We start from the raw sequence: 14,269 nt of genomic DNA, 5'->3' as shown, positions 1-14,269 counted from the left end.
TCTCCAGAGAGGAACTGGTGAGAAAGAAGTCGTCATATTTAAACCCCGCCTTCCCGGTGCCCTGCTCTGCTCTGCTTCTATTCTCCCCTGAATAGATATGCAACGAGGCGAGAGATGGAGCTTGCAAACACATACTGTAACATGCAAACTCCAGCTCCAGCCTGCTGCGTCTGCTGGATGAATTATGAACATGCGTCTGCGGATGACAATGAAGCACATCTGTGCCTAGAAAGACACAAAAAACACGCAAATTTTACACGATTCCTAAAGTCCTTCAAATTAAAACAGCAACAAAGAAAAATTTGCCGGTTCTGCGCTTTAGACCACGACTAAGAAGACATTTTTTGAGGCCCAATGATATATTTAAGGATCAGCATGATCTGATTGCAGTCATAACCAGAGATGGGCAGTAACGCGTTACTGTAATCTGATTACTTTTTTCAGGTAACGAGTAAAGTAAGGGATTACTATCGCAAAAACGGTAATTAGATTACCTTTACTTTCCCGTAGGAACGCTGCGTTACTGTGTTACTAAAACCGTGATTTTTTGCGAGAATGTCTCATGACAGTGACGTAAGCGAGTGCGACGTTCGTGACAACAGCTGTGTGCAGATCAACAATGGATCATATATCGAGTGCAGAGAGAGTATGAGCGTGCAGCGTTTAAAGCGTGGAAGTACTGACCTTACTTTGAGTTTGATTCCATAAAAAGTGACAAAAACATTAGTGTCCGTTGTGCGTGGGAAGAAAACTTTTTTTTACAGCGAAAAAAACCCCTAAACTTCCAAACAAGCACCGAGTAGCTACGACGTAATGGGAAACTCACAGAGAAACTCGCGGATTCTTCCACTGACCGCTGCACACCTGCACCAGGGTAAACCTCCGCCTACCCCACTCCTGCTTTACAGGTGAAAATAGAGCAACAGGACCGCTAGTCTTTGACTTTATTTATTTTCTGCTGTGTTTTACTTGCATCTATTTGAAAGACTGAGTGTAAACACAAAAAAATATTTTATTTTATGTGCTGGAATGTGCAGAAAATAGGTTTAAATGTTAAACAAATTTCTTCCAGTCAGAGAATGTTGCAGATAATTAAATTTTTGCTTGATGCATAAAGTTAAAAGATTAAAACTAATAAAACAAGTTTTAAAAAGAGACTTTTCCATTTGATTACATTTTGTATGATGATTATGCAGAAAAAGTAGAATTGGGCTGAAAGATCTATCACTTTATCACCTATTCAGGTTGTAAATCGTGTTTTTAAAAAGTAACTAAGTAATTAATTACTTTTAAAAATAAGTAATCAGTAAAGTAACGGGATTACCTTTTTGGGGAAGTAATCGGTAATTAGTAACTGATTACTTTTTTCAAGTAACTTGACCAACACTGGTCATAACATGTTCCTGGTCACAGGAAGTCCTCACTAAGGATCGGGGCTGATGGAGGCAGAAGGTTTTGTCCTCAACCTAAATACATTTATTTTTATTTCTAATAAGGGAAAGTGGCTAAAGGGCGTTTGTGGTTAGAAACCAGTCGTGACTGTCTGAGAAAATTCACCTGGCTTTAAATGGCCATCCTCCTGTCACGCTGCTCTTGCGCGAGTCATAAATCTTCTGGTTACCAATAGATGGCCTTTTCACTTGAAAATGTAATATCTGACTGCATCCATGAATCATTTCTGAGGTCTTCCTCTTCTCCTCCTTCCTGGTAGCTCCAGCTTCACTCTCCTTTCACCGACACATCCACTCTCCCTCCTCTGCACGTCCAAACCATCTCGCTGTCCCTCTCATGGACTCATTTCTAATCCTGTCCATCCTTCTCACTCCCAAGGAAGACCTTTACATCATCAGCTCTGCCCCCTCCTGTCTTTTTGTCAGTGCCACCAAACCCTACATCACAGCAGCTCTTCTTCTCTGATCGCGCCCTGCCCTGTCTCCCAGACATCTCCATGCTTCCACAGGTACATCATCTGGACCAGCTGCCTCTCCGCTCCTCATTTTTATATATTTGATGTTTGTCACAAACAGTTTTTTAATGAATTCAAAATGATTTTCTTTCTTAAAATCTCATCTGCTGAAAGTAAACATCGAAGACTAAAAATAATCCCCCAGCTTTCTCCTGTCCACGCTCGTTACTGCGTGCATCTGTCAGGAGAGACTGCTGTGTGTCTGCAGAAGCACCGTGCTAATCCTTCTGTTCCTGCTCTCCCATAGCTGTGACAGGCAGGAGAAAGCATTAAGGCCCCACTGTTGGAGGCTGAGCATCAATCTATTGACGGATGCAAATGTAATCACTCTTATTAGTCCACAGAAAAAGCACGGACATACTCGCAGCACATGCACGCACACATCAGTGAGTGCCATTGTCTGTCTCGGGGAGTTTTTAAACAGCAGCTTAAAAGCCCCGCGGCTGGTTCACAGTGTGATAATGGCTCCTATCTAGAAATGTCCTGTTCCTGTAAGGCGGTCATCATTCTCATCAATTACCTCCTCCGAGCTGTCGCACACTCCTGTGGAAACACACACACTGTGAGTCAGAGCGCTCAGCCGGTGTTTCCGTTTGTTCTCAGCAGTGCCGCGTCTGCGCCTGCTATTCCACGGCTCCTTGATCTCAACTTTTTCCGCTTGTTTGGATTTCGTGTCGACCTTGATCCTTCTCATTTGCTTTACTCGTGTCAAGTTGTCTGTGATTCTTTGTCTCATCTTTTTCTGTTCCGTCAGACTTGAAGGGGGGGATGCATGCCTCGCTACACGGTTTGAATTTTCAACCTACTTAAGGTTTGTGTTTGATTTACCTCACTAGACATTTTGCAGGCTGCAGAACTGGGCCAACTATTGCATTCATTACCATGTCCTCATGCTTTTGCATACCTGGAAAGGGAAAGAAAACCTGAGCTAGTATTCAACTGGCACCTGACCTCTCTTCTCCTACCTTCCACTAAATATTTCCCCCCTAATTAGTTCAGTTACAGGTGGCTTGTTTATTTTTCAAAGCAGTAAAAGTGAAAATGTTGTTAAAAGACTTGGAAAATGTTGCAGGTGAGATTAAAAAAAAACACTTAGCATTCAGAAATTAGCCTACTTACAGTCCTCCCTGCAGCTAACCTCTAATAACAGAAACCCTCAGTGAATACAGGCTACAGCAGAGCTGCTTCGTTATAAAACTGAGGTATATCTGCTGTCCTGGTTCAGTTTATTTCACAGAGGACAGAGCACGAAAAACATATTTATGCCCAAGATGCAATTTACTAAAAGAAACAGAACCATCAGGGTCATTGGGGATCTATTAATAATTGCAATGAAATGATTAAATCCAGTTTTATAGCATGATAACAAATACTATATTACATTATTTATCACTCTGATTTCCCCCTGCTTGGTACTGGATAAACTTACATCCCAACTGGGAGCAAACACAAACTACAGGAGTGAGCAGACAAAAGTGAATGATGGGAAAATCACACAGTCATCATTTGTGTAGAAATACTGATGTTTGTGTTACTCTGATACAAGCAGAAGTATGGATTTAACTTCTCTGTTAAAGTAATAGTGAAAAAGTCCTCGAAGTAAAAACCGGCTCTTTGCAGGACGTTTCTACCAGCTGTTTTATTTAGAAGCTGACTGGACCTCGTTATTATCACAATGCTCAGTCTTTTGCACAGCCCACTGTCATTGTTGCACTGCCTTGTGTCTGTGTCGTTCTGTTCTGGCTGGTGTTGAACTGTCTTTGTTTTGCTTTTTTGCAATTTTTGCACAGTTCTGCACACTTGCACTTGATGTGGTCCTGTGTCAAAAGAAGTGGAGTATAGTAAACATAGTACATCAAAAACAAAATATCCAGATATGCCCGACCTCGATTGTCTGTAGCACTATGGTCTTGGAGGAACGTTGTCTCACTGCACTGTGTACTGTACCACTGCACATGATGGGAATGACAATAAAGCCACTTGACTTGATTATTAATTATTTAAAAAGGGAACATATTCCAACTTAAATTCTATTCCTAATGAATGTACTCAGCCCAAATAACAAAAATGTGTTGAGGTCACGTTTTCAGGTTTTTCCATAGAGCAGAAGTCTTTATGCAAACACAGGTGTCGCCCCCTGGTGGCCATTAGAAAGAATATGAGCTTAACCCCTTAACACCTGCCTATTATATATGATACATACATTCTTATGAGTATTTGAGACTTCTAAAGGCCAAAAAAAGGAAAAAGCCTAAATAACTAATGATGTTGGGCTCCAGTGCGCTGCACTTTCAATACACCTTAAAGATACAGACGACTTTTATACTGTTCAGCTGGTCTGTCTTGATTTGTCAAACGTTTTATTACACTGTAGTCTAGTATAGGGCTGCCACGATTAGTCGACTAGTCACGATTACGTCGACTATCAAAATCGTCGACGACTGATTTAATAGTCGACGCGTTGTTTGAAGCTTTGTAAGATCACAAAAGACGCAGGAATAAGTAGTAGGATTTAAGAGTGTAATAACGGACTGAAACAGAAGATGGCAGTACTGCATGTACAAGGATGCCAGCTGCTGTTAAACCCCGAAGAAGAAGAAGCTGTGTCCCAGAATTCATAGCGCAGCCCAGCTCAGTTTCCAACAATGGTAGCAGCTAGTTAGTTTTAATATTACTCTTATTATTCTTTCTGGGTCACAAAATGAACGTTTAACATATTTTCAGGCGAGAATGTAGCTGTGTAAACCTCAAATATCTGCTCAGTTTATCAAGACACCACATATTTTCAAAAGCGCTCCGACGTTTTCGGAGACGTCTGTTACCCACTAGCTTGATAGCTAGCCGGGGGCTAGGCTAACTAGAGCCGTGAGAACACTGGACTCCCGGCAAATCGTTTTCAAACCCACCGCCGTCTTTCGCTACTCAGGTTAAACATGATATATAAGTCACTTGATAACTTAAAAATGTTATTGTTTGGCTTTTTTTTAGTATTTTATTTGTTTCTGAGTAAATCGGTTTGGCTGAGATTAAAGTTATAGTTTTTACACAGCTGAATAAACGTCAAGCAGACAGCTGATTATCAGAAATGTGAGATGCTCAGAATTTACTCCGGTGTCCTGTTATATTTTAGATAGCAAGGAGTTTATTCAACTTCACTGAAACAATCTGCAAATTTCATTAAAATTTAATAAACTATCATCTTGTCTTTATTTTTAGTTAGCACATACCTTAAACACTTAAAGCTGTAAGCTAATGATAGTTATATAAGAGCAGATGCTGCTGGTGCAATAAGCTGTATGTTTTACATCCAATGGACGATGATCTGATTAGTCGACTATCAAAATAATCGTTTGTGGCAGCCCTAGTCTAGTATTGCCATGACTGTTACTCTGAAGCTCCTACAGGTGTTTTGTCTCATCACTGCACGCCTCTGTTTCCCAGCAGAACGTGTACTACACCAGCTCCCAGCAGCTTCACCTGGGAGTGCTGAGTCCGACGATCGACGATGACGACAACAAGTGTCTGGTTGACGTGAACAGCAAACCCAGGCTTCTGGAGTGCAGCTACGGCACTACTAAGCACATGAAGCTCACCTGGACGTTCACTCAGGTGAGCTTTGAGCACGTATAAACAAAGATGGCCGACTGCAGCCAAACATGGTCGTAACAAACCCCAGATGTGCACGCGTTCTGCCCATTTCAGGGGCATCCTCTGAATGTTTCCAGGCTTTGATCTCCTTCCTTTGCCTTTTTGATATTCTGTATGTTGCTGTAACCTCCTGCTGCTTTTTGTCTGCTGGACCAAATCTCTGCGGTTCCTATGCTTTTCTATTTTACTCAATAATTGAGTGAGATTCGTGCTTCTTCCTCTCCACTTTGTCTCCGGCTCTTTAGAAGCACCCCTCCTGGTTTTTTTAGAGCACGGATCATTTTTCCTCTATTCTGTGCGATTTTAAAAGCACATCTACTTCCGTTGCATAATGAGCTTTCACACGTCCACAATTTCTGACTTTTAACAAGCCTCTTTTATTTTTATCTTCACACTTTTAATGTTGTCTTAAAATGTGACAGATAAGTAGAAGGAGCTGGATAATTAGTAAAAAGAAGACGCTACCGCATTCACGCCCTCGGCATCTGGTCTGTGTGCGCGTTTGTAAGCTTCGTCTGTGTGTACGTGGACTGTTTTCATCCCAAACATCAGACTGAAGGTGGGGCGTATTTATCCATCATTCAGACCCGTCCTCTCCTCGATTCTCATCCAGTCTTCTGAGAGACACAGTACCACCTCACCATCCAGTTTCCTGACTATCTGTAGTTTTACTACCAGGCGCTCTGGCAGGGGAATCAGCCCCTAATTAGCATCGGCCAGATTCAGAACTCTCACTCCCAACTTAAGTCAGAAGTCAAAGAGATGAAACCCATTAGGCACAACCCCGTGGGGGGAGGGTTCAAAAGAGAAGTTGGATTTCTTCATAAAAAGTATGGTGGGGAAGTCAAATAAGGTCCCGAGAAATGTTAGGAAGTATAAAAACTTCAGAAGAGACGGCGAGGGCGAAACCTTAAACGTTCACTTCACCAGCTGATCACGTTTTTCAGGCCAGATTTTCCATCTCACTGAAAAAAGAGTTAAAAGTTCTTCTTGTCCTTAGTGGGCGACCAGCGGCGGTGGTCTGCCGCGCAACCAGTACGCTGCTGTAGGTGCCGCAGGTTCTCTTGCTTGACCAACGATTATCTTCCACGCTTTTCGATCTAAGGCGATGGTTCTTGCCTGCTCGAGGTCAAGTCGAAGGGCCTTCAAATCATCCTGGATTTGTTTCATCCATGTCTTCTTTGGTGCATTTCGATGCACCCTCCAATCGGTGGGGCGGGTCAACCAGAGTAGGCCATCGGGTCCATTCGACAAATGTGGCCAAACCAACGGAGTCGGCGGCGCTGGATTAGGTCGCCGATCGTCGGTTGGCTGCCGCAGCTGGTGAGGATGGTGTCATTCGAATGACGGTCGCGAAGGGAAACGCCGAGAACGCATCTAAGGCATTTGGAAAACGTCGAGCTTGCTCAGGTCGTGTTTGAGCATCGTCCACGTCTCTGCGCCGTAAAGTAGAATGGGCAGGATCAGGGTTCGGTAAAGGCGGATCTTTGTCGCCAATGAGATGTTGTTGTTAAAAGTTAGTGTAACTGTTACATCTTCTGATCCTCTTTCCATTAGCAGTAATGCACTCATTTGTTTACCAGTGATGAACTGGATATGGGTTTGCACCAGTAATGGCCTCATTAAGAGTCGATAATATATTTGCAACTATAATAATTCTCAGTCCCACAAAGTTAAATTACATAAAGTTATACGTTTCATGTGCAGAAGAGAAAAGAGCTTTCCAGTTATCCTTGAAAAGTAACTTCCTTCTCCTTATTTGCTCCAAATAGAGAAATTATTCTATTGTCCTTTCTTATGGAGATTTTACACTGAAAAACAATAAGTAATGTTTATGTAATTACACTGGATCAGTAGTCATTGTCAGAAAACACCAAGCACCGAGTTTTAAACAGTTCTTCTGGTGGCCTCGGTCACATCATCCTGTTTTCTAAACCGTTTCAGCCTTTATGGTTAAATTTCCTCTTTATGATACCTGAATGAGGGATATATTTAAACTCACATCCAGTTTGAATCTTTCTAAGACTTAAAGTTAGAGCTGTGGCTGATGTGGTCAGGTAGGCAGCTGTAGCCCACAGCTAATCAGAAGCTCATAACTGGATGTTTCAATGTGTCCAAGTAGTTTGAGCTTCAGTTTTGATGAGTAAAATTCTACTTTTCAGGCTTTACTCGCCCCAATCAACCACAGCAGATGGCCCCGCCCCTCCCTGAGCCTGGTTCTGCTGGAGATTTCTTCCTGTTAAAAGGGAGTTTTTCCTTCCTGCTGTCACCAGATCACTTGCTTATAGGGGGTCATCTGATTGTTGGGGTTCCTCTGTTTTCTTTGTACGATATAAAGTGCCCTGAGACAACTGTTGTTGTGATTTTGCTGCTGATTTTGAATTTACTTAATACTAATATATTAATTGCACTCATGCACTATTGATATAATATGCTGTGAAGTTAGCAAGCTTTACCTGATGAGCTGCCTTTCTATTTCTATTTACTTTCTAAAAGGAGTAAGATGATTGAAATGAAACTTTGAAGCTTCAAAATATTCACAAACCTGGTATGTCCATCTTTTGTGTACAGTCTCTGGATAAAGCATGAGATGTGTTTCTCTTCTCATAACTCTAGAAGTCACAAAGTGACCAAATTTAACGCATCTAATAAGACAAAATGACACATAACACCATTTTACATCCAAAAGTAAAGTCTGGACAGACATGGATCTTAAACCAACTGGACTAAATTCATGAAACTGAGATGCAGTAATTCTAATAACAGAGCGATAGCCTTCTGCTACAGCTGGGAGTCAGATTAATAATAGATTGTGTCTGAAAAATCAAAGCACTGAGCTACGCTTAAAACAAAAAAAATCTCTATTGAGGTAGCCTCAAAGTTTGATCAAAATAAAATATCATTTTATTGCAGCTTTAGCTTCGAGCCATAACACGTGCATGTTTTAGCTGTTTTTAAAAAAGTAATTAGAAAAACATGAGCAACATGTGCAAGTTACTGAAGGTGCCCATCATGATTTATGCTTATCAGCTCATGCTAGCAACCTAAGCTCAAGCTTGGATTATCCCACCATGTGTTTCACATCGTTTTCATTTTCATGTTAGAAACCACTGTTGTTCTCGCCTCAGGGTGGACACTAATGCCCATTAGCTTTCAAAGGGAACTAACAGCTGTGGTTTCAGGATGTTTTTATTAACAAAGAGGCTGCAGGCACTTAGTCAGCATCAGAGCAGCACAGATACACGTTTCTATGCATTTGTTGTGTATTTTTGGTCTGAAATTGACAGTGTTGTTGCAGGAAAAGCTTAAAGAGTGTAGATTGTGCAGCTGACAAAGGGCTCTGGTTTTTGAAGTCTCCCCTGCTCAGAAGTACATGTTTAGATAAAGAGTGAGCAAGAGGAGGTATACAGAGAATCTCACAAGTGAACAAGTGCAAAATGAAGAAACGAGATGAAAGAAAGAGACGAGGCGAGAAAATAAAAGGAAAGAACGACAGAGGCTCGTGGCAATGCTGCGAAGAAGCGAGGCGATGAAGCGAAGCAGAGACGGAGGGAGGCAGCAATCCATGTGAAGCGGCCAGTCAGTATTTGTGAATTATTGATAAGTAGATCTTTTACAATATTGAACTGAGCTTAACCCCAAGGGAGCAGCCATCAATACAGTGAAACAGAGCAAGAAGGTCTGGAAGAAAATCAAAAACTCTGCCCGACAGCAGCCAGTGTTTTGTGATAAGGGTGAATTTTCTTACATCAGCTTTTTGTTTTGTTGCTCTGCTTTTATTTGTCCCTTTATGGGCACCGCTTACCTTAGGGTAACCCAGTAAAAAGTTTCATTCTGCACAAGCTGAGCTGCTTTCTTCAGGCTGACTGCACGATAGAAGAGCAACACCAGAGCGTTTCATCAGGCGAGCTGCTCTGAGAGCTTCCTGAGCGAGGCTTGTTCGCTTTCAGATCAAAGCTGAGACATAGAGAGAGTCGTTCTAAGAATCAGCCGTCATATTTGCAAAGTGGACCCACTAAGAATGCACTTTTTTCAGTGACCAGTTATAAGTTATTTCTACCCTCCTTGTCTGCTCTCTGTATATTAATGCTGATTCATAACAAAAACATAAAGCATGTAAGGACCTCCAGTGCAGCTGTGCAGGTTTTCCAAGGGTCACTCGCAACACTTGATCAGGAAACCCTTCTTATCATATCTATATATTCTCTCAGGTACACATTTCCTGTGCACAGGGAAACCCCGTTTCTTGTCATATTTAAGGCTGTGTGATTGTTGCAGTAAGTTGGGGATCCAAACGCAGGACACATGAATAACACCAAGATGAGAAAACAAGAGATTATACACGATCTGCAGCATGTAGCTATATGTGAATGTCTCTACAAAGCACAAGGGGACACTGAGACAATTCAAACAAAAGGTAATGAGGGAAGTGGGAGCAGGTGGGAAACACAGCTGCAGACAACTAACCAAACGAGATGGGAAAGTAAGAGTCGGCGTAAGACACAGAGCACACTTACCAAAATCAAACGAGAGACGTGACTGAAGGGACACAATTAAACAGGAGAACCAAAGACAAGAGTGAAGGAAGGGAAAAGAAAGAAACGTGAACCTCAAAAGCTTCTCAAACCCAGAAGGAAATATAGAACTAATAGAAAGACCAATCATAGACCTACCAAAGGGACTATGACAGGTTTAGCATAGATTCTGTGTGTGAGGAAGAACCAAAACCTGCTAAACCCCACATGAGGAGGAGGGTGGAATTTAGCATCAAAACATTGGACAACAGTGCACTCTTTCACATTATCCGAATACTTAATAATCTCTGAGGAAATGATGAGATCACTCTCTGCCTCTCGGACATTTACTTGGTTACAAAGTTACGTTTCCATTTTCACGTCATTTACATGCATGAGCCCAGCGATGGTGTCGAACCACCACTCCGCTCATCACGTTCAGCTGTTGGGGACTCCTGTTGGGTCTGCTGGACTAACCTGCAAAAAACTCATACTAAGGGAGGATCTGATGCATCACAATGTGAAGCTGACCCGACCCGTTATATGCTAACGTATGTATTTAGGAGTTGGGTGTGAAAACAGGTCGAACCTTCTTGTTAGATAAGTGAAGCTGTTCCAACATGAGTGCAGAGATGGGGGTTTAAAATAATATTCTTTTTGTCACCGCGCAGTGACCATGGGAAGACCGCCCTGTTGTTCTCTCTAAAGGATGAGTCATGGCTCGCCGCATTAATAATGCAACGCATTCACTCGGAGTACAGAACCTTTGTATTTAAACACGAACGACACTATTATTTATCAGCCAGATTGCAAAGTCTCTTCAGAAAAGGTCCATCACCTTCTGTGTTTGAGGTAAACTTAAATCTATGTCCATATTACGCTCCTCTGGCTACTTTTAAGAGGGGCAGGAGTAGGGATGGGTATCGAAACCCGGTTCTTGTTGAGAACCGGTTCCCACTGTTTCAATTCCTTGGAATTGTTTGCCATTTTTGCAAACAATTCCCTTATCGATTCCAGTCGCCCCGAATGACGTCACCACGTTGCGGAGCGTCATTTACCTGGCAGGAAACATGGCGCCTAAGCAGCTCAAACGCTCAAAAGTTTGGTTATACTTTATGAGAACGGATGACAACACGGCAACTTTCAAAGTAGATATTTGATTTAAGGGAGGAAACACTACGAATATGCAAAAGGTGTTTTTAATTCCGCTCCGGACTCGTGAATCTCAACCCAGCAGCAGCGGTAACGTTTGCACGTCCTCTCCCGTTAATGCGGCAGGTAAATAATCAACTAACAGTGCATATTATGTTAGTGCGATCTGCCTTATTACAAAACCTGCCATTACTGTGCATTTAGGTGACCGTGATGAGAGACAGAGTCTGGCTCAGATGCTGGCAGTTCTCGCTGCAGTCTGCCGTTAGCGTCTCCTTTCAGGCCAGGATAGACGAATGTCACCAAGCAGTGACTAAGTTTGTGGTCAAAGGCTTCCACCCATTTGCCACAGCAGATGATTTTCGGTAAGTGAATGTGTTTAATTGTAGGCAGGGACATTACTGGATATTCTTGTGTAATTGCTACAGAATAATTTATGTTAAACTTTGTTATTGCTACAGAAGAATATTTATTTTATTATTTTACATTTACAATTTTTTTTCCTGGGGACCCTGTGACGCCCCATTGAAGAGCCGTAGGCTATGGATCTCTTAAGATCTCACTGTTGGGTCTGTAAGGCCATGTTACTCCTAAATTTCTATCTTGTTCAAAGAGAAGATATAAGACAAAGTTCTAAGCTAATCGACCTTAGTGTTCTCCTTTTTTAAAAAGAATCAATAAAGAATCGAATCGTTAAACAGAATCGAAAATGGAATCGGAATCGTGAAAATCTTATCAATACCCATCCCTAGGCAGGAGACTGTAAATGGTCATTAATGGTTGTATCAAAGCTGTTTCACTGAAAACAGCAGCCTGCTCCCAGCTGAAAATCTCATGTGCTTGGGATTGTCGAGGGTACAACAATAAACAGAAAGTGCCGCCTGTGGGTGTAATGTTGTGAGTACTTTTAAAAAATCTTTTCTTATGTATATTTTTCTTGTCACAAAGAGACAGAATAATGTGCAGCTGTGGAAAGAATGAACGAATCACAAAAGATGTGAGCTGAATGTAAACGAAATGTTAGCAGATGTCACAAAGCACTTTGAAGGCTATCACCGTTTGTATCAAAGAAAGCCCGCGAGGCTGTTTGTATCTGTAGATGATCCTGGATCTGTATCAAGCTGAGACACTCTGGGATGTTTGCTGTTCTGCTCGTGTAAAAGTAAACTGGGTGTATTTTAGCATGAACAGACTCTAGCATCTCACGCTTGCTGCCACAGCATCTTTGTCTTCTCGGGGTGCTTTTACTCACCGCATCCTTCGAGGTGAATGATTCGATGATTGAGCGTCTGGCTCACAGACCGTCTGACTTGCCAGCCCAACCCCCTGACTGGCTGCTTGATAGCTTTCTGGCTGACTGGCTCTCTGACCGACTGATTAACTAGTGTTCCCGCCTTAATAGCAGGGAATCAATAGTGCGGTCCGATGCTGCACTCTGCAGAATGACAGGCGGGCTCGCTGCAGCATCGAGGACATGGTGCTGGATAAATGCCACATGTTTTTCTGTGCTTGTATATATGTGCCTGTGCCTGTGTCTGTGCATAGGGGAACATCAATGTGTGCGATTCTGTATATACACCGGCTCCGCTCCTGTACACTTAGTCTTAGCTGCAGAGTTAGCACATAGACTTTTTAAGTACATTTGTTGGAAGTGACTCAGGAGGTCAAACACTTAGACAGAGCCAATTGACTGGTTTTCAGCAGAGGAGGCAAAAATGATCATTGTGATTACTTTAATGGGGCACAAGCCTGCTTCTACTATACTATATACAGTAAAAGGCATCAAAGGAAGACTGCTGTGATTGCTTCCTCCTGCTATAACGTCCCATTAGCGGCCCACTGCAGAAGATGATGGAAACTTGAAAATGTCATCCCCACTCTGGCAGAGTACGTGCACTCTGTCTCACATTCATTTACTCAGGCTTCAAACTGCTTTCAGTAACACTGCTTTTGATATTTGGGCTTCTTTATCTGCAAGCCGCTTTACAACCCACATCCACCCCAATTCCTGCTTTCATCCTTTCTCACCAATGCCTGCTCTGTGCTTGGATGAGGGCTGGCGGGGTGGGGGGTAGCATGTGTGAAGCTCTATGTGTTCAACAGTACACCTGCATCAATTTATATGGATTCTGCTTCACCTTTAACAAGATTGTTTTGAGTTGATGTCTGCTTACAAGTCTCGCTCTTCCTTAAACACCACACTTCCTTATATGTCTCCAAAAGTTGAATCTGTTCATCTGGACGTAGCGTTTTGTGGGAGAAACGTTTCGTCATCATCCAGGTGACTTCTTCAGTCTCAGCTGACTGCAGGTTTCAATCTTATAAACAGGACATTTGCATAATGACTGAAACCAGCCCACTGAAGGAACAATGGGCTGTGAGGTCAGTTCCTTAATCTTAATTATGCAAATTCTCATGACCATTGATCAACAACCACTGATCAAAGACCACTGATCAATGGCCATGAGTACCATTCAGAGAGTTGGGGAATGGCTGCAATCACAGCATTGTAAGATGGCGAAAGATGGACCCTTAGGCCCCTCCTCCATTCAGAGATGGTCTTTCCCTTTTCACGTAAATGGCCTCTTTGACTCCGCGCTCAAACCAGCGTTCCTCCCTGTCCAGGATGTTACATCCTCATCATTGAAAGAGTGTCCACTGGCCTGTAGGTGTAAACAGACTGCAGAGTCCTGGCCTGACGAGGTAGCTCTTCTGTGTTGTGCCATCCTCTTCGCCAGAGGTTGTTTGGTTTCCCCGATGTATAAATCCTGCCAATCCTCCTGCACTTAACAGCGTACACTATGTTACTCTGTTTGTGTCGGGGGACCCGATCCTTGGGGTGGACCAATTTTTAGTGCAGCGTGTTTTGGGGTTTAAAAGCCACAGAGACCCGGTATTTCGAAAAAATGCGTCTCAGCTGCTCCGATACTCTTGACACATATGGGATCACTACAGGTGGGCAGCGGTTGTCCTTCTCTCCTGGATCAGC

General features: G+C 42.6%; 1 protein-coding gene across 2 annotated transcripts in view; it reads left to right on the top strand.

Annotated features, from left to right (window-relative positions):
* The window catches only part of galnt18a (UDP-N-acetyl-alpha-D-galactosamine:polypeptide N-acetylgalactosaminyltransferase 18a), a 232,302-nt gene that overhangs the window by 206,292 nt on the left and 11,741 nt on the right, over nucleotides 1–14,269 (top strand). Inside the window, exon 10 of one of the 2 annotated variants that reach the window (XM_087844204.1) lies at nucleotides 5,411–5,575. In XM_087844204.1, coding sequence (XP_087700330.1) covers nucleotides 5,411–5,575 — 165 coding nt within the window. Of the gene's footprint in view, nucleotides 1–5,407; nucleotides 5,576–14,269 lie in introns of both variants that reach the window. The other variant, XM_087844203.1, reaches the window with a different exon arrangement.

The sequence above is a fragment of the Neolamprologus brichardi genome, chromosome 7, assembly GCF_056152115.1.
Source record: "Neolamprologus brichardi isolate AB-2024 chromosome 7, ASM5615211v1, whole genome shotgun sequence".
NCBI classification, from domain to species: Eukaryota; Metazoa; Chordata; class Actinopteri; order Cichliformes; family Cichlidae; genus Neolamprologus; species Neolamprologus brichardi.
This window is presented reverse-complemented; position numbering and strand designations above follow the sequence as displayed.